General features: G+C 41.0%; 2 protein-coding genes across 6 annotated transcripts in view; one reads left to right on the top strand and one right to left on the bottom strand.

Moving 5' to 3' along the window:
• Positions 1-1,035: 1,035 nt before the first annotated feature.
• Positions 1,036-16,838, top strand: NDUFAF1 (NADH:ubiquinone oxidoreductase complex assembly factor 1). Its single transcript, XM_065872568.1, has 5 exons — positions 1,036-1,115; positions 5,302-5,954; positions 9,598-9,783; positions 15,463-15,537; positions 16,032-16,838. Exons 2-5 carry the CDS (start codon positions 5,379-5,381, stop codon positions 16,179-16,181), a joined length of 987 nt encoding a protein of 328 aa, XP_065728640.1. The 5' UTR covers positions 1,036-1,115; positions 5,302-5,378; the 3' UTR covers positions 16,182-16,838.
• A 1,788-nt stretch (positions 16,839-18,626) lies between these two features.
• The window catches only part of NUSAP1 (nucleolar and spindle associated protein 1), a 32,188-nt gene continuing 31,122 nt past the window's right edge, over positions 18,627-19,692 (bottom strand). For all 5 annotated transcript variants that reach the window (XM_065871602.1, XM_065871603.1, XM_065871604.1 and 2 more), the window contains one exon: positions 18,627-19,219. In XM_065871602.1, coding sequence (XP_065727674.1) covers positions 19,123-19,219 — 97 coding nt within the window. In that variant the 3' untranslated portion in view covers positions 18,627-19,122. The remainder of the gene's footprint in view (positions 19,220-19,692) is intronic.

Here is a 19,692-nt window from a genome sequence, read left to right as displayed (position 1 = left end):
GTCTGCAGATAACTCATATCTGAAACTAGAAAAGAGGAAGGCCATAGGCTGCTGGGCTTTGGAGACAAGCCGCATTTAAGGTTGTGGGAGGAGAAAGAAGAGTCAGTAAAGTAGGCAGCTAGAAAAGGTTCAAGGAGGTAGGAGAACCAGGCAAGTATAGAGTCTAGTGAAGTCAAAGCAGAATTTAAAGAAGGAAGAGGTGATGGTGTGGAAAAGGGTGATGGAGGAAACGTGGAAAAGGCAATTGTATTTGGCGAGGTCTTGGAACCCTGGAGAACGGTGTTAAGTGCCAGCGGTTACAATTCATTCAAATTCATCTTGAGCACTTAATTCCTGCTAGCATTATGCTAGGTGCTGGGGACAGGAAGAAGAGCACCTTCTGGACCCAAGAAGCTCACAGCGTGGTGGAGGAAGTGAGAAGTGAATCAATAATTAAGTTACAATGTTGAAAGTGCTCAAACAGAGGTGTGCTCAAGATACAGTCGAAACCCTGAGGAGTGGGCGACCCCACGGGGCTGGATTGGGGAAGGGAGGGTAGGACGGTTTGCTGTCCAAGTTTGTGCTGGGTCTCCAGAGATTCCGCAGGGGCAATTCCAACAGAACCAGTCCTCTGAGGCCGTGTACAGCTCTTGGGCGGCTATGGTGGGATGGAGCACGAGTGGACCCTGGCTCCTTGGGGGCGAAGGATGTTAGCAATATCTGGGTCCTACTTGAAAGATACGGGATGGAGTTTGCAGTCTGAAGGCGGGATGCAGGAAGTAGAGGCGAAGAGCTTCTCTAAATTCGCCCCACTTTCTCACACAGGGCAGAAGAGATAGGGGGAGTGGGGGTGGGGGAGACTTTTGGGAAGGTAGTCGACCAAAAACCTCAGTTCGCCGGGGTCCGGTAGCCTCATTGCTCTTCCCCGGCCTCTGCACCCGGCCGGAACTCATGTCATCAGGCCTAGTTTCCCGCCGGCCTGGAAAAGCAGACGGCCCTACAGAGAAGTGGAGAACTCGGTCAGGAAAAGCCGGGCTCGGGCGGAAGTCACTCTGAGGCGTAGGCAGGGGAGGCTAGTGAACGCCAGCGGGGAGTTGGAGCGACCGGGGCTCGTGAGGGCCCCACGGCCCTAGCAGGTGAGGGGTGAGGGGGCTGTGGCACGGCCCCGACCGCTCCCTGACTAAACACCGGGGCTCTAGGGTTGGTTTTGCCGCTTACTAGTTGTATGACCGGGAGTAATTTAATTTGATTAGTAAGTGGAATAATAATAGTACCTTTCTCACGGTTGTTGTGAGGAGTTAACGAAAATACACCCAGGACAGTTGCTGGCACATAGTAAACTCTGGATGTACAGTCTTCACTAATACTGCTGTCAGCTGCGTGGGTTACGTTGCTATGAAAACTCACCAACTTCCGCCCGGGATTATCCAGTTAATGATTTTGACTTTATGTTTATTGGTAAAAGTATGAAACAAAACACTTATAATTAAAGTTATATTATTAGAGAAGTGATAGCACTACTGAGGGGTTGGAAAATAGGGTGAATAATATTACTTATAATCCCATCATCCTACACACGACTTTAAGCCTTTTTCTTCTTTTTTACCCCTAAATCTTTTTGTGCGTACGTTTTTATAGTTGTAATGTTAGTGTATATGCATTTTGATTCCTCCTTATTTGCCACTCAGTAGTGTAGCCTAAGCATGGTGTTAACGAAAATCGTGTTTATGATTGTACAAATTCCATTTTATAGGCTTATCATTTATTTTCCAAATTCCTGCATATGTAGAGGTAAAATTATATAAAGAAGTCAGTGAGGGAAATTTAGATATTACCTATGATTCCAGGACGTGAGATCAACTGTTGTTATTTTTCCTGGTTCCCTTCTATTTTTTAGTCCATGTGAAAACATACTGTTTGCACGGTTTTCATTTATTTTAGTAAACATTGTGTATCAGTTATGTTTAAGCCATAGTCCAGGATTAAAGTCAGGCTAGTTAGGTAGACAGAAAAAAAAGCAAGATTCTAATAGTTTGTAAGGGCTGTGAGATGTATGCATAGGTTCTCATAAGAATATGGAGGAAGAGCAATGTCAGTGCCCTCCAATCAGAGGCCACCAGGAACATGCTTGTAGTTGAAGTTAGGCTTATTACTCTTGTAGTGAGAAAGAACACATGCCATGGGAAACCATGGGGCATCTCAGTAAGAGGGTGTTAGAAGGGATTTATTGTTGGACTTAGGTTTGTGTTAGGTGATTTAGGGGAAAGTATTGAGGAGGTGGAGGCAATTCTATAATTAGGAGAGAATCTTATCTATCTAGAGTGAGGCTAATGCTATGACTGGTCAGTGTATGGCAGTCACTCATATTAGCCAGGATAGTAGAATGTTTGGTCACTTTTGGGTTTTTTTGTTGTTTTTTTTTTTGCGGTACGCAGGCCTCACGAACCCGTGTCCCCTGCATCGGCAGGCGGACTCTCAACCCCTGCGCCACCAGGGAAGCCTCACTTTTGTGGTTTTTGAGCAATGTTTTTGTGTGTGTGTGTGTTCAGACATGATTATAGTTAGTATAATTAATAGAGCTGAGGGTATTTATTGCCCATGGAAGTGAGGAAAAGTTAGGCCAGGGAGTTGGGCACATTTTGGAGGGCCTTGTGTACCATTTTAGGAGTTTGAATTTCTGGAGGGAATTGCTGAATAAGGGGAGTCCCATCATATTTAGAAAAATCCCCTTTGTTGCCAGGCAAAGGTTGGATTGGGAGAGGAGGAGGAGATCTGAGTTAGGACCTTACTAAATCCTAAAGGGTGTTCTCAGTGCCAACTTTAAGGGCAACACCTGGTGGCTCGTTAGAAAATAAAGAATCTCAGGCCCCATCCTTCACCTACTAAATCAGAATCTGCACTTTAACAAAATTCCCAGATGATTCATAGGCGCTTTAACATTTGAGAAGCCCTTTGATGGGGGAATTACAGTAGTTCTGGTAAGAAACAATAAAACCCTGAACCAAGACAGTGGTGGTAGTGGTGAAGAAATGTGGAGATATTATTTGTTCAACAAATATTAGAAGCCTCCTGCATGTCTGGCACCATCCTGGTTGCTGGAAGTACCACAATGAAGATAGTCTCCCCCCTCGAGACACTTCCAGTCTGGCAGGGGAGACTGACAAGGGAACTGTCAAACTGTAGCAGGGAAAGTGTAAGCCCAGGATGCAACACATCAAAAGGTCTTGGTGGAGTTGAGTAATTAAGGGTTCTTGGAGGAGGTAATGGATGCCTAAGCTGAGTCCCAAAGGATAAATCAGCCAGCAGAAATCGGTAGAGGGCATTTCTGGCCTAGGAGCAGCAATCTGCCAAGGCATGAAACCCAGAAAGGGGGTACTAGGTGGCATAGGTGGCACTTGTTAGACCACAGGTGTTCTCTGTGGTTAGAGCAGAGTAGGATGTGATTAGAGGGGAGATTGGAGAAATGAGCAGAGGCCAGATCTGGAGGGGTCTTACAGACCCCGTGGAGAAAGTCGAGTTTTATTCTGAAGATCATGAGAGCCTCTGAAGAGTTTTTTTATTTTTTTGCGGTACGCGGGCCTCTCACTGTTGCGGCCTCTCCCGTTGCGGGGCACAGGCTCCGGAAGCGCAGGCTCAGCAGCCATGGCTCACGGGCCCAGCCACTCCGCGGCATGTGGGATCTTCCCAGACCGGGGCACGAACCCGTGTCCCCTGCATCGGCAGGTGGACTCCCAACCACTGTGCCACCAGGGAAACCCCCTCTGAAAAGTTTTAATCACAGAAAACAATCAATTTTGTGTATTAGGCCCTCTAGATGCTGAGTGGTGGGATAAGGTGGAGGTCTGGGTGCAAGCCTGGAGTGCAGTGATTTAGGCGAGAGAAGGTGGTGAGCCACCTGATGTGGGGAGTGAGGGAGGAGGGGCAGTCTGGAAAGATGACCAGTCCTGTGTTGTAGATAGAGTGGTCTGGGTGCCATTTTGATGTAGACTCTCAGGCGACTGAGCTGAATTGTTGGATTTGGGCATTTTTGAAGCTTTTTTTTTTTTTTTAAGTTTTCAGCATTCCATCTAGTTTCTCACTCAGTACTGTGTTCTGACTAGTGGGTGATTTTTTGTTTTTGATTTTTCTCTCTCCTGGTCTCTAGTGAGAGAAAGACAAAGGAGAAAGATGAAGTCAGCATTCCGTATTTTATTTCATTTTCGGGGTAGCTGGAATAAGTAGGAGAGGGGACTCTTTAGCCTTCCTGGTTCTTGCAGCACTTCCTGCCAGCAGTCATTGAATGTTGCTGCAAGAGCAAAGTTGTTATTTCAGTAGAGCTATGGAAGTTATATTACTAATGGTTAACGTAGGGAGAGGCAGCAGTAACTAATGGAAGGATTTAAGGCCAGCGTTCTAGTGCTAGCTTCCATACTGATTAGCATTGTAATCTTAGGCAAGTTACTTCACCTGTTGGTGTTGGTGTCTAGTTTCTTGTGAAAGGAGATAACTACCTAACTTGTCTTACAGGAGGCTTATGTGGATTAAATATTTGTCAGGGTGACTTAAAAATACTAAGAATGGCATTTAAATGTAATGGTATTATTGCTACTATTGTTTAGGTTCTGTCTTTGAGGAGATCAGATAGTGGCTGATAGAGCCTTGTTACTCAAAGTGTGGGCCTTAGACTAGGAGCTTCTTAGACATGAAGAATCTTGGGGATCTTGTCAGACTTACTGGATCAGAGAAACCTTTTATAGCCATTATTCCATCTGATCTATAGAAGAATCCCTTGAGGTAGGTAGGGGAGGTGTTAGCACATCCATTCCCCCGAGGAAATGGAGGCCTCAAAAGATCAACTGTTTTACCTGAGGGTAAACAGTTCTAGGTGTGAAGTCCAGGCCTCTGACTCCACATACAATGTGAACTGTAGTCTCTTCTTTTTATAGATGAAGTGCTAAAATGTTGGTTAGCCTAGATCCTGGAGTGAATTACTGACAGTTGAATATTTTATTTTAGGAACCAATTACTTCTTTAAAAATCCGACATAAAAATTTGCTTTAAAATTGACAACCTTTTGAAGCACATACTTGAATTATTTGGGGGTTGATCATTAACTCCATGAAGGGGCCTGTGTTTCTGTTCATCTTGGCATTTTTTCACAAGGCAGTGGGATGTATTATGTACAGTGTAAACATTCTTCTGCTCATAGTAGGCCCTGGGTAAATGTTCATAGAATTAGAAAATAAGTTCATGAATTTCATAGTACATGATCCATGTTGAATTTGAAATTATGATGCATTCATTGGCTATACTGGTAACTCTTCACTGTCTCTTTTATTATAGGTGGAATTGGGCTATTTGCTGAAGCTTCTTTCCCTGGTAGGCCAGGGAAAAATTTACATTTTGATTTTCTTTTAATCATGGCTTTGGTTCATAAATTGCTGAATGGCACTTATATTCTCAGAAAATGCCCGAAGCCAGGTGTTGCCTCTTGTCCATTTTTGAGTACTCGCTTTGCAGATTATTGTTCCAGCAGTCTTGAGAAACCAGTGGCTGCTCCTGGCAAAGCCCCTTCTCAGAGGAAGACTGAAGGGAATTTGGAAGGACATCACCAGAGAGAAGTTGCTTTGGATATAACTTCTCCTGAGGACAAGCCTGAAGTTAGTTTTGATAAAGCAATTAAAGAAGAAATAAAGGACCATTTTAGGCGTTTGAAGGATGATATTGTGAATCATTGGATAGGGCCTGAAGGCCGCCCTCTGCATGAGGTCTTGATGGAACAAGCCAAGGTTGTCTGGCAGTTCCGTGGCAAAGAAGATTTGGATAAGTGGATAGTGACTTCTGATAAGACGATTGGTGGCAGAAGTGAAGTGTTCCTGAAAATGGGCAGGAATAACCAAAGTGCACTGCTGTATGGAACTCTGAGCTCTGAGGCACCCCAGGACGGGGAGAGTGGCCGAAGTGGATACTGTGCAATGATATCCAAGATTCCAACGGTACGTGAGACCCAGGAGCTGCAGTTTTCTAGTGAACTGAGGTGAACTTCATTGTAACATGAACTATAGCAGACAGCTTTTTTTTCTGTAAATGAAAACAGCTGGCATCTCATCTTGTGTATGGGGTTAAATAACTGCTGGGCACAAGTGTAAAGTTTCATAAGCACAAGGGGGAAGTGGTTCCTGAAGAGAGGTTACATGTTTCTGGGCATCACTTGGGGCCAGGGTGGGGCATGCTTATGTTTGAGGAGCCCTGAGAGGTTAGATATTTAAACGATGATCTGGGGAGATTTACATCTCCTCTAACATAGGCCGTAGACCCTCTAATGGCTGGGGGTTCCTTAGAGTGGAAGTAGGGTCAGCCGGGGTTTTCGTTTTTTTTTTTAACGTAAACTTTTAAATTTTAGAATATTTTTGGTATTACAGAAAAATTGCAAAGATGGTACTGAGAGTTCCTGTGTGTCTCTCACCCAGCTTCTCCAGTTGTTACCATCTTACATCACTTGGTACATTTGCCACAACTGAGAAGCCAACATTGCTGCGTTACTGTAATTCCAGACTCTATTTGGATTTCACCAGTTTTTCCATAATATCTTTTATTCTGTTTCAGTATCCCAGCCAGTATACATTACATTACATCCAGTTGTCATGTCTCCTTAGTGCGTTACTTAGTCTTTCCTTATTTCTTAGTCTTTCCTTATTTTTCATGAGGATTTGAGAAATACTGGTCAGGTATTTTGCAGAATGATCCTCAATTTGGGATTTTCTGATTTTTTTTCCTCCTCGTTAGACTTGGGTTTTCTGGGTTTTTAGGAAGAACAGCACAGAGTTGAAGTACCCTTCTCATCGTATTAGGGTACATGCTAGTAGCATGACTTATCACTGATGTGTTAACCTTGATCACCTGTTCAAGATAGTATTTGTCAGATTACTCCATTGTTAAGTTACTTTTTTTTTTTTCCCTCCATATTCTGTTCTTTGGAAACAAGTCACTAAGTGTACCCTGCATTCAAGGCATGGGGTAGGGTGTGGGATTAAGTTCTAGCTCCTGGAAGGGGCAGTATTTACATAAATTATTTGGGATTTTTCAGAAAGGAAGATTTGTTTCTTCTCCCACATTTATTTATTTATTCAGTCATTTAGTATGGACTCACACTTTGGGTTATAATCCAATACTATGTTATTTATTTTGTTGCTCAGATTGTTCCAGCTTTGGCCACTGGGAGCTCTTTCAGGTTGGCCGTGTCCCTTTGACATGCCCCCATCCTTTTGTGTTTTTGAGCACTTTTTGGCACTACGAGGTGCTGTAAGCTCATCTTGTATTTCCTCTGTTCCAACCCTAGAATTAGCCATTTCTCAAAGGAGCCCTAGTTCTTTTTTTTTTTGGAAGATGGAGTTGGAAACCAAGATCTGGATGCTGAGTATGCTTGTTGCTTCTGGATTGACACTATTCTAGGACCTCTCAGTGGACACAGCTAGGAAATATATGTATGCATACCAACTCATGGAAACACACATCTGTAACTATTTCTATATCTATATTAAGCTAAGTATGAGTTCATACTGATGCTTTGACTCTAATCCGGTACCACATGATTTATTCTAGCTTCCTCCCTCTTGTTTATTGATAACTTCTGTAACGGTGTGAAGCCTGTCTCCCGCCACTTACTATACATTTATTAATTCGACCCAAGAGTACATGTAAAGCAGTTTCAGGGCTTCCCTCATGGCACAGCGGTTAAGAATCTGCCTGCAAATGCAGGGGACACGGGTTCGAGCCCTGGTTCGGGAAGATGCTACATGCCACAGAGCAACTAAGCCTGTGCGCCACAACTACTGAGCCTGCGCTGTAGAGCCCGTGAGCCACAACTACTGAGCCTGCGTGCCGCAACTACTGAAGCCTGCACGCCTAGAGCCTGTGCTCCGCAACAGGAGAAGCCACTGCAGTGAGAAGCCCGTGCACCGCAACGAAGAGTAGCCCCTGCTCGCCGCAACTAGAGAAAGCCTGCACACAGCGGCGAAGACCCAACGCAGCCGGAAATTAAATAAATAAAGCAGTTGCAGAATTTCTAACCCATAACCCTGTGAGAAACAACTTTACCAACTACAGTACAATGTTTATCTATAGTTTCTTTTGTCTTTAGCCTTTTGGTTTCCAGTCAGAACACCATTTTCCAAGGCTACTTAGGTCAGCTCCTTTGTCTCGCCACCAGCCTGTTGCTTTTTGCAATGCTGATCAGGTGTTCCAGGGCTGCTCTGGACAGGTTCCCATGCCCGGCTGTGGCCACAGCCCATGAGTGTTTGCTTGGTTGTGGTGCCCTTTTTTTTTTTTTTTTAATATTTATTCATTCATTCATGCATGCATGCATGCATGCTGTGCCAGGTCTTAGTTGCAGCAAGCGGGATCTTTGTTGCGGCATGTGGGATCTTTAGTTGCAGTATGCGAACTCTTAGTTGCTGCATGCGGGATCTAGTTCCCTGACCAGGGATCGAACCTGGGCCCCCTGCACTGGGATTGCGGAGTCTTAGCCACTGGACCACCAGGGAAGTCCCTTGGTTATGGTGTTTTAAGGAGAAAGGCAAATGATAGGAATAGTATTAGGCTCCCTCTCTCCAGATAATGATGAAAAAGAAAGGTTCATGTTCTTTCAGAGGTAATAAACTATGTGTACAAGATTTTTTTTTTCAGGCCCTGAAAATCCACAGAATGGATTTGGTCAGCCCACAGTAGAAAATAATTCTATGATGTACTGTGGAATAATGAAAGTAGTCGATAACATTTATTCAGTTACCCTGCCAGTCCTTGTGCTAATTACTTTATATACATTATCCCTTTTATTCCCCACATCAATCCTGTAAGGTATAAACATCCCAGTTTTACAGATGATGAAACAGGCTTGGGGAGATTTAGTAGCTTGTCTAAAATTACATGACTAGTAAGTAATAGTTCGTATCTGAGCACTGTTATTCTTGAAATCCGATTAGCTCTGAGATTGCTGTAAACAAACACCTTTGGAAATTAACACTACGTTCTACTTTCAGAGACAATTTAGGTAGTTGTTAAGAACACAGATTTTGGAGTTAAATAGCGCTGGACCTACCACTTACTGGTTGAGTGCTCAGTTTCTTCATCTATAAAATGGAGTACAATGATAGTACCTATCTCAGAGCTGTTGTGAGGATTAAATTATGCATGCAGAGTGATTATGTATATTTTCAATGGATGGTAGGTGTTGTCAAAAAAATACCAGTTTTAAAACTTGAGGTCTTTCATAGTTTTCTGATTTATGGGAAGGCAGTTGTCATAAAATGGTCCAGTCAGAAGCCATTGCTTCCTAGGCCCTGGGAAAGAAAGTACATACAGTAATTCATTTCTGTTCAGTGACACAAGTGAGTGTCTACCCCATGTAAACACTGTCCTGGGCCAATCAGGTCTTGAACATTACCTTAGAAACATTTAACTAGGTCAGTATTTTGTACCAAAATAAGAATCACCAGATTTATCTGCCTCCTTACCGCGGTAGGAAGCAGAAAAAAGCAGAAAAATGGCTTGTTGATCCTTTTGATGCTGTAAAAGGTGATGACTCACATTTTGCTAATAGTGGAAAATGAGGTGAAATTAACTTTCCTTTCTATACCTTAGGGCCCTTTTGAGAGGAAGAGGTTTTATGATTGGTCCCAGTTCAACACTCTGTATCTTCGTGTCCGTGGAGATGGTCGACCTTGGATGGTGAATATCAGGGAGGACACGGATATAATCCAGAGGAAGGATCAGATGTACAGTTACTTCATGTTCACCCGTGGGGGGCCCTACTGGCAGGAAGTCAAGGTAACAGCATAAGTCTTTACTATGTATGAAAATGAGGTCTTATGAGATCATGGTTACATTGTAGTTTTTTTTTTTTTCTTATTAATTCCTCTTGGACAGTGTGGGAAAGGAAAGAAGGAAGAGGACCTAAGGGCAAGATTTACATAATTGACTTTTTTTATTTTTTGGCTGCGTTGGGTCTTCGTTACTGCGCATGGGCTTTCTCTAGTTGTGGTGAGCAGGGGCTACTCTTTGTTGCCGTGCGCAGGCTTCTCACTGCAGTGCCTTCTCTTGTTGCGGAGCATGGGCTCTAGGCACGTAGGCTTCAGTAGTTGCAGCACGCGGGCCCTAGAGCACAGGCTCAGTAGTTGTGGTGCGTGGGCTTAGTTGCTCTGCGGCATGTGGAATCTTCCCAGACCAGGGATCAAACCTGTGTCCCCTGCACTGGCAGGCGGATTCTTAACCACTATGCCACCAGGGAAGTCCGACTTTTTCTTTTATTAATATAAATGTTAGCTTACTGACCAGTAAATATTTTTGATAAGGATGTGGCCAGGTCCATGCTGAGTCATGGGTCCATCTCTGCCCTGTGCATAATTATCAGTACTGTAGGTATTTCTTCTTAAGTTCTGGCCATATCATCTCTTCCAGGCAACTGTACTAAGCTAGTGTCCCTAGCTGAGCAGAAAGGCTCCTTTAAGAGGAATAAATACTTCATACTTTACAGTTATCAACATTTTTGGTTTTGTTTATTTCTTGGTAATATAAGGCGATCTTATTTTGTAGGGAGAAAAAACTTTTAGAAGGTAAAAAATGTTAATCAGGAGGAAAATAGTGGAAATTCAGGGAGTGAGGGCAAAATCAGGTGCCCATTCTTTTCTTCTGCCTTCTGAAGGTTTTTAATCCATAAATTCAAAAGAAAGTCCCCATTTTGCTCATACTTAAACCTAAGGGTTCATCCTGGATCCCTTTCTCCCCCACACCACATCTAGTCTTTTAACAAATTCGCTCACCTATCCTTCCAGAATACACCTAGAATCTGACCATTTCTAGCCATCTCTTCCACTCTCACCCTAGTCCAGGCCTTTGGACTACTACAAGAGCTTCTTTATTGATATCCTTCTTTGTCTTCTTGCCTCCTAAAGTCCACTCTGCACACAGCAGCCAGAGTGATCTTTCTAAAGCATAGTTCAGATTATATCACTCACATGCTTAAAACCCTCCCGTGGTCTCCCCTTATTAGAATACAGTCCAAACTCTTTAACATGGCCTACGGGGCCTACAGTAGCAGACCCCTGTCTTCATTTTCAGTCTGTCCTCCCCCCTCCCTCCTCCATACTGGCCCCTTTTGTGTGTGTCATACCCAACAAACTACTTCTGTCTCAGAGCCTTTGTATTTCATGCTGTATCTGTGGGCGTGCTCTTCTCCCACGTCTTCACCTGCTTCCTCTTTCCTATTATTTACCTCTCAGCTCCAAAGCCACCTGAGAGGCCTTTCCTGATCCTTCTAGCTAGAGTTGCACCTTCTCACCCAATAACAACATCCTGTTTAATTTTTTCATAGACCTTATCACTAAGTAAAATTATCTTTTTCATTCACTTATCTATTTCATTCATTCAATTATCTTTTTCATTCACTTGTCTATTTGTTTATTGTTACTCTCTACCAGGCTCCTCTGGAACATAAATTCTGTAAGTTCTGAGAGCAGGGACTTTGTCTGTATCCTTCATAGCTGTTTCCCCTGCACCTAGAACAGTGCAATGCCTAGCATATAATAGATACATATTTATACACTAATACAGATGTATAACCAAAAAATTATTATGTATGTAACACTTGTATATAAATAATACTTATAACAAATTACTAAACAAAACAAGTATCTCATTATAGAAAATTTAGAAAATGCAGAAAAGGAAAAAAATCTTGTGGTACCACTACCCAGAGGTAAAATACTATTTTTATTTTAGTATGCACCTTTAGACTTTTCTATTTACACTTTTTTTTTTTTACAAGAATTGTATTGTGCCAGTGCTGTTTTATAACATACATTGTTCACTGAACTGAATTTTATATACAACTTTCTGTTGAAATATATTTCTATATCATTTTTGGTATCTGCATGATATTATGTAAATAGACACAATTTACTTAATCCATCCTCTATTGTTGTACATTTAGATTGTTTTCAGAGTTTTTCACTCTTATACCAAACTCTGAGGTAAATATCCTTAAATATTTTCTTAGATGTATTTCTGGAAATAAAATTCCAAGAATAAATGATATGTACATTTTTAAGGCCTTTGATGCACATTGCCAAATTATTTGCCAGTATAATCATTGACAATTACTTATTACTTTCTTTCCTGAAAATACATGTAGTTCTAATCTTTGGCTGGAAATGATAGTTGTTTGTTTGGAACATCTTTCCTTAAACTATTATTATTACTTTAAAATTTTATTTTTGGCTGCGTTGGGTCTTAGTTGCTGCACGCAGGCTTTTTCTAGTTGCAGCGAGAGGGGGCTACTCTTTGTTGAGGTGCATGGGCTTCTCATTGCGGTAGCTTCTCTTGTTGTGGAGCGTGGGCTCTAGGCATGTGGGCTTCAGTAGTTGTGGTGTGCAGGCTCAGTAGTTGTGGCTTGCGGGCTCTAGCGCACTGGCTCAGTAGTTATGGCACACAGGCTTGGCTGCTCCATGGCATGTGGGATCTTCCCGGACCAAGGATTGAACCTGCGTCCCCTGCATTGGCAGGCAGATTCATAACCACTGCGCCACCAGGGAAGTCCCTCTTTAAATTATTAAAGGAAGTGTTGGGGAAGAGATTTTGATTTTTATCTTTTTAATAAATTTATTTATTTATGGCTGTGTTGGGTCTTCATTGCTGCACGTGGGCTTTCTCTAGTTGCAGCACACGGGGGCTACTCTTCTTTGCAGTTCACGGGCTTCTCATTGCAGTGGTTTCTTTTGTTGCGGAGCACAGGCTCTAGGCACACAGGCCTCAGTAGTTGTGGCTCGCGGGCTCTAGAGCGCAGGCTCAGCAGTTGTGGTGCACGGGCTTAGTTGCTAGGTGCCATGTGGGATCTTCCTGGACCAGGGCTCGAACCCATGTCCCCTGCATTGGTAGGCAGATTCTTAACCACTGTACCACCAGGGAAGTCCCAGGGAAGAGATTTTTAAAAATTAAATGTTATTCATTGCTGTCCATGTCTTCATGAATAATTCTCCTTTAGTAAATAGAAGTGAGATGCTCAAATATTTACTATGATTAGAGAAAGAAAACAGAGGAAAATGATGGAAAAATTATGCATGCTAGTTTTCTGTCATTTGTAGAGAGAAAACAACTGTTGATCCTTTTCTTTTTATGCAAGCTGTACAATTTAATGCTTCTTCTTAGCTTCATTTTTTTTCCAGGCTAAAAAATTCCCTTGATGTGGACAGTGGCCTTAGCAAATTACATGACAAAAAGACAAAAGGCCAGTGGGGTGGGTGACACACGCTCCTTGAATGGTGAGCAGGTAGTATTGATTCTGTTTCCAAAATATATTTTGAATAATGAGGTAGATGAAGTGCCCAACCAGGATGCAAAAATGAGGAACTGACTGGAGGCTGGGGCTGCAGGGTCCCTTCCAGGTTTGTGTAACAGAAACGAAGGGAGCCCGTGAACTGAGGATGTTGACTGCACTTGGATTTGCTGTGTGAGGAACATGATCTTGTGCTTTATTAAATGAGCTTTGAATTGAGTTTGCTTTTATGTCAGCAAGTGTTTTTGGTGATAATCTGAACAGTACATTTTATTTTTTTTAACTCATTTTTATTTTTTGGCTCAAAAATCAAAATAATATAAAAAGATGTACAAAAGTCTCACTCCCACTCAGTTCTCTCTGCACCCTTTTTGCCCTCACCCTCTATAGGTAACCACATTTATTAGTTTCTTCCATAGATTTAGTTTTTTTAAGCAAATATAAGCAAGTATATATACACATACACTTATTTTCTCCCTTTTTTTACTCAAAAAATAGAGCATACTTTATGTGTCTTCTGTGCCAGTTTATATTTTTTAAATTTAGATCCTGGAGAGCTTCCATATCACTACATGGAATTATTTTTCATTCTTTGTTATTTTGTTTGGTATTTTCTGTTATATGGATATCTCATAGCTGATTGAACTAGTCCTTATTGATAGATATTTGGGCTGTTCCCAATTGCTATAGTAAATTTTTTATTAGTTTTTTTTAGGCATTTAAAAAATTTGTTTTTAGGGGAAATTCACTGGTGGTCCAGTGGTTAGGACTTGGGGCTTTCACTGCCAGCGCCCAGGTTCAATCCCTGATCAGGGAACTAACATCCTGCAAGCCACACAGTGTGGCCAAGAAAAAAGTTGTATTTAATAACATAAATGATATTTATACTATAGATTTTGTTTATCTCTTACTTTTTTACTACTAATATATTGTGGAGGTCTTCCCACAGCATCATATATAGATCTACTTCATTTTTTAAAATAGCTGTATAGTATTCAGTTGTATGGTTGCACTATAATTTATTGAACTATTCCCCTATTTTTCCTTTTTTTTTTTTAATTAGAAAAAGCTGTATCTTTATGTGTTTGTCAGAGTTTATCTGTAATATAAATTCCTAAAAGTGAAACTGTCAGATCAAGTTACGGCATTTCAAATTTTGCTAGATATTGCTGTGTTAGTTTCCTATTGTTACATAAAAAATTACCACAAACTTCGCACAGTTCTGTAAGTCATGGTTTGGGACACCCTGTGGCCAGGTTCAATGCTCAGGGCTTTCTAAGGCTGAAATCAAGGTGTCATCTGGGCTGTACTTCTTTTCAGAGGCTCTGGGGAAGAATCCACTGCCAAGCTCACTCTGGTTATTGGCCAGATTTAGTTCCTGTGATTGTAATGATGTCTTGGTTTCTTTACTGGTTGTCAGCTGGGAGTCACTCTCAGCTCCTAGAAGCTGTCCACATTCCTTACCATTTAGCTCCCTCCATCTTCAAAGCCAGCAGTGGAGAATCCCTTTGACCTTCCCCTTTGAATCCCTCTCATTCTTCTGACCTCTTTTACCAGGCACTTTTATGGGCTCAAGTGATTAAGTCAGACCTACAGAGGATAATCTTCCCTATATTAAAGTCAACTGATTTGGGACCAGACTTCGGGAGAGTCCCTTCACAGCAGCACTGAGATTTGTGTTTGAATCCCTGGAAGAAGGTGATTTCCACTAGGTGGAAATCTTGGGGGTCATCTTAGAATCCTGCCTACCACAGTTGCTAGCTGCTGCTCTCTAAAAGAGTTGGACTAATTTGCACTCCTACCAGCAGTATACAGATGTGCCTATTTCTCCCATCCCCATTTTTCTACTGGGTTGTTTAATCTTTTTCTTAGTTATTTGTAAAAGTTTTGTGTTTAGGATACTAGTTTTTGCCATCAGAAAGTTATAATTGTTCTCTGTCATTTTTTCCTTTGGGACTCCTGGCTTAGAAAGGTTTTCACCTGTTTTCTTTTAGTACTTAGGTTATTTCATTAAAAAATTTTTTTTTTCTGTGATCCAAATGACTAGCCACTTGTTATAACTTCACATATTAATTTTAAAATTCAATTTAAACCGTTATTATTTTATCATTGCAGTTCTAAACAGATGCCTCTGTTGCTTGAATGTCAGATCTGAAGTCAATGGTTTCTTCTTTCAGATTCCTTTCTCCAAATTTTTCTTCTCTAATCGAGGAAGAATCCGGGATGCCCAGTACAAGCTTCTGCTCGACAAGGTAACATTTTCCTGTATTTTCACTCAGAACTATATTATCTTTAGTGAAACAGAACTCCTGTGAGGATGAGTTCAGTCCATTTTTGAAGGCTGGCAAATGAAAATTCCTATTTAAGTATACTCCTGTTATACCTAGACAGATGCTGACTCAGAGCTATCCTGTGAGCCAAACCCCCATCCTGGAGGAATTTCAGTATGGTCCTCCTTTCAGCGTGCCTACATTTTATTTTAGCTTTAAAATAAGAGTATTAGAGTTCAGGAGAGCTTCAAGGAACCTCCATTAGACATCCATGTTGTACTTACTAGTCTTAACTGGCACTCCTTTAAAGAGAGAAGTAGAATGTGGAAAGAAAAGCAGTCCTGTACTTCCTCTAATTGGCTACGGCACATGAGAACTATCGTATACTTGCTAAGGGCTGATAGTACGGAATTTTAAAACTCTAGGAACAACATCAGCATATGAGATTTTGATCAATTTCTCTATTTTAAATTTAGATCTCTTCTATCGGATTCACCCTGGCTGATAAAGTGGATGGTCCATTCTTCCTAGAAATAGATTTTATTGGAGTATTTACTGATCCAGCCCATACAGAAGAATTTGCCTATGAAAATTCTCCAGAGCTTAATCCAAGACTTTTTAAATAGAGATCATGTAGTATTTCTGTGTTACTAAACTAAGGGTAGTAGAATCCACAATGACAAAAATAAAGTACTTCTTTAATGGCATCCAAACAATGGCGGGTATGTATTCCCTAAAACATAGCTAAATGCTGCTGCTAAGAGGGACCAGGATCTGAGCTGTACCTTAACTTAAGGAATCAAGTACTGATGCAGAGGTACTATGTAAATAACTGTTTTTGGTTAGAATGATTCCTATTAGCAACAGTTCCTATATAAGTAGGTGGTTTCCAAAGCAGGGAGTCTCTGAGGTGACTGTTTATGGCCCTCTACCATTCTATTCCTTATAGGTTTCTTCTGTTTTCTAACCTATCAGGATAGGAGACTGTGGAAGAATATTAAGGTGCTGTAGTAGTCACTGGGAAAAGATACCTGTTTTAGTCTGCCAAAGCTGCTATAACAAATGACTATAGACTAGGTGGCTTAAACAAAACACATATGTATTTCTTACAGTTCTGGAGGCTGGGAAGTCCAGGATACCTGGTGTCTGGTGAGTGCTTCTTGGCTTGTAGACAGCTGCCTTCTTACTGTATCCTCACATGGAGAGAACAAGTTCTAGTCTCTTTCTCTTCATATAAGTAGCACTAACCCCATCATGAGGGTGCCACCTGCCTGACCTAATTACCTCCCAAAAGCCTCCAAGTATACCTCAAAGTACCAAGTCACATTTGGAATTAGGATTTCAGTATATGGATAGGGCAGGGGGCGGGGGCAGGGAACAGACACAAGCATGCAGTCCATAACACCTGCATAGCTGGTTCTCCAAAGATGCATGATCCTTACCAGTTCTTACTTTATAGACTAATGTCCCCAAGGCTTTCCCAGTCATTTTTAGTATTAGAGATTGCATATACCAAAAATAAGACCCTGATTAACACAGTTTAAACTGATCAATTCTTGTCATCTTAGAGGAAGAAGTAGGAAACTATATGATACAGCCAGAGTACCCAACGAGAGCCAAGTTTAAAATAAGAGAATACACAAAGGCTGATAGCTTTCCCATCCATCTTGGCCTAAATACCTATTTTGTATGTTTTCATGTAATTATCTGTTTTTCAGCTTTATTGAGGTATAATTTATATAACATAAAGTTCATCTGTTTTAAGTATACAATTCAATGATTTTTTAGTTTATTTACAGAATTGTGCAGTCTTTTTTTTTTTTTGGCTGTGTCGCATGGCTTGCTGGTTCTTAGTTCCCCGACCAAGGATTGAACCCAGGACCACGGCAGTGAAAGCGCCAAATCTTAACCACTGGACTGCCAGGGAATGCCCAGAATTCTGCAGTCTGTCTTTACATGAACTAATTGTAGGAAATTTCCATCAGCCTAGAAAGAAACCTCAGTGCCTCTTTGCAGTTACTCTTCATTCCCACGCTCAGCCCCACAATTATGAATCTACTTTTGCTATAGGTTTATCTTCTCTGGATATTTCATATAAATAGAATCATATATGATCTTTTGTGTCTTGCTTCTTTTCACTTAGCATAATGTTTTTGAGGTTCATCCATGTTGTAGCGTGTTTATCAGTATTTCATTTTTTTAGTGCATATTTTTTAAATCCATCCATTGATGGACAGCTGGATTTTTCTCCACTTTTTGGCTACTGTGAATAATACTGCTGTAAATATTTGCAGACACAAGTTTTGGTGTGGACATATGTTTTCATTTCTTAGGAGAATTGCTGGGTCATATGGTGGATGTACATTTAAATTTTTTAAAGAAACTACCAAACTGTTTTCCAAAGTGGTTATATCATTTCACCTTCCCAGTAGCAGTGTATTTGACACAGATTTCTTGATTGATCTGATCTCTGCCTCTTGATAGCAAAATCTGAGTTTATTAAGCACCCAGGAGTATGCCATGTTCTATGGGCCCATATACGTATAACAATAAGTATAATAGAATCTGACAGGTGCTGTGAAAATACAAAAGGACATAGTCATTTCTTCTAGGAGTGGGGAGTGGACGGTCAAGAAAGGATACACAAAGAGTACAAGTCAACTCTTGTTAGTCTTGGCTGGTCAACTAAATTTTAGAAACCAATTACATTTACAAAGAATCAATCTACCCCCATGGGAAAAAATTTTATTTATGAAAATTTTAAGCAGTACAAAACTCGGAAGCTCCATTCAGGTGCAACAGACATGAATATGATACTAAGCAACTCTAGTCTTTTCCATAAATTGAGTAAGATGTATAAGTTTGACAGAGCATATAGTAATCCTTAAAGCAGCAATCCTCAAATTTCAATATGACCCTGTATATTTCTAAATAAGCCAGGCTAGAATGAGCTAGAGTTTTGTTTTTAAGAATATATTGAGGAAAAAAAAAAAAAGAGATGTAATTGACAATTACATGAAGTGATCTGAAAGAGGTACATAGAAGCTTAAATGAAACATTTCGCATAGATAAAATATTGACGCCTCATAAACCCATATGGCCCACAGTTTCGGTAAGACTACTAGGTTCTCTAGAGGATGAAGAGGTGGCCTTTCACAGCTTACCCTATTCATAACTTGTTATTGTTCAATTTCTACTAAAGTCTGTAGTATAATTAGCTACCATCAGGTAAGTGCTTTTGCCTAGAAGAGGACTGAAGTTCTGTTATTAGAGCCAGCAGAGGGAACTTGACCTTAAAAATCTAGGTCAAGAATCTATAGGATGGGTCTTTTTAGAAAACTGAGTTAGTTGTACAGGGGCTTAGGTAAAAACTATTTCAAAAGAATTTGAGAGCTTTAAAGGTAGTAATGTCTTTTCAGGGGTAAAACATGTGAAGAAGCCACAGACACTACATATATATGAACAAAGTTAAGAGCAGAAAAAGGTCTTTTGGCTAAAGTGAGAGGACAGTACAAAAATATTTACAAAAGAGGGTTCAGAGAAAAGGAATATTTACGGGATATTAAATTATGAATGTTCAGCCATAATGAGGCCCCTTCGAACTCCCAGAACCTTTGCTTTCTTCTCCTTTCGTTCTTGCTCATGTTTCTTCCGTTGCTCCTCCCTAAGGAGGGATAGGTATATGTTAGGCTCTAGTGAAGCTCCAAACAGACCACTTCAAAGCACCTATTGTTAGACTAATGTCCAAACTTAAAATGACATCCAGCACACTTGTGTAAAGCACACTCTTACAGGACACTGTGCTCTGTCCAGTGGTCTCTGTGATGGAAGCCACACCTGTAAGTCACTGTTGTGTTAAAAGGCTAGAACTTGGGGGTTTTTTTTTTTGTTGTTTTTAATGTTAAGGCAGCATTCTAAAATCAAGCATGGAATTGGAAGCAGAAGACACCTTGGAGATCGAATCCAACCCCTGTAGTTTTTTTAGTTTGTTTTAAATGAGAAACCTCTACCTGTGGAAGTCAAAGGTCGAGCTCAAAATCACATTGTCTAATAAAAGTACTAAAATTGGAATCAGGGTCTCTGACTTAAACCACTGATTTTGGGGAGAAGGAATTAAGAGAAAATAAAGGCCCAGAA

Source organism: Phocoena phocoena, chromosome 2, assembly GCF_963924675.1.
Source record: "Phocoena phocoena chromosome 2, mPhoPho1.1, whole genome shotgun sequence".
NCBI classification, from domain to species: Eukaryota; Metazoa; Chordata; class Mammalia; order Artiodactyla; family Phocoenidae; genus Phocoena; species Phocoena phocoena.
Note: the sequence above shows the minus strand (reverse complement) of the source record. Positions and strands in the feature narration are given on the sequence as shown.

What these genes read in the sequence shown, in the direction of transcription:
- NDUFAF1 (XM_065872568.1), top strand. Translation starts at nt 5,379, where the DNA reads ATGGCTTTGGTTCATAAATTGCTGAATGGCACTTATATTCTCAGAAAA. An exon ending in TGATATCCAAGATTCCAACG is followed by an intron (nt 5,955 to 9,597) that starts GTACGTGAGACC and finishes TCTATACCTTAG; the next exon opens with GGCCCTTTTGAGAGGAAGAG. An exon ending in ACAAGCTTCTGCTCGACAAG is followed by an intron (nt 15,538 to 16,031) that starts GTAACATTTTCC and finishes TTTTAAATTTAG; the next exon opens with ATCTCTTCTATCGGATTCAC.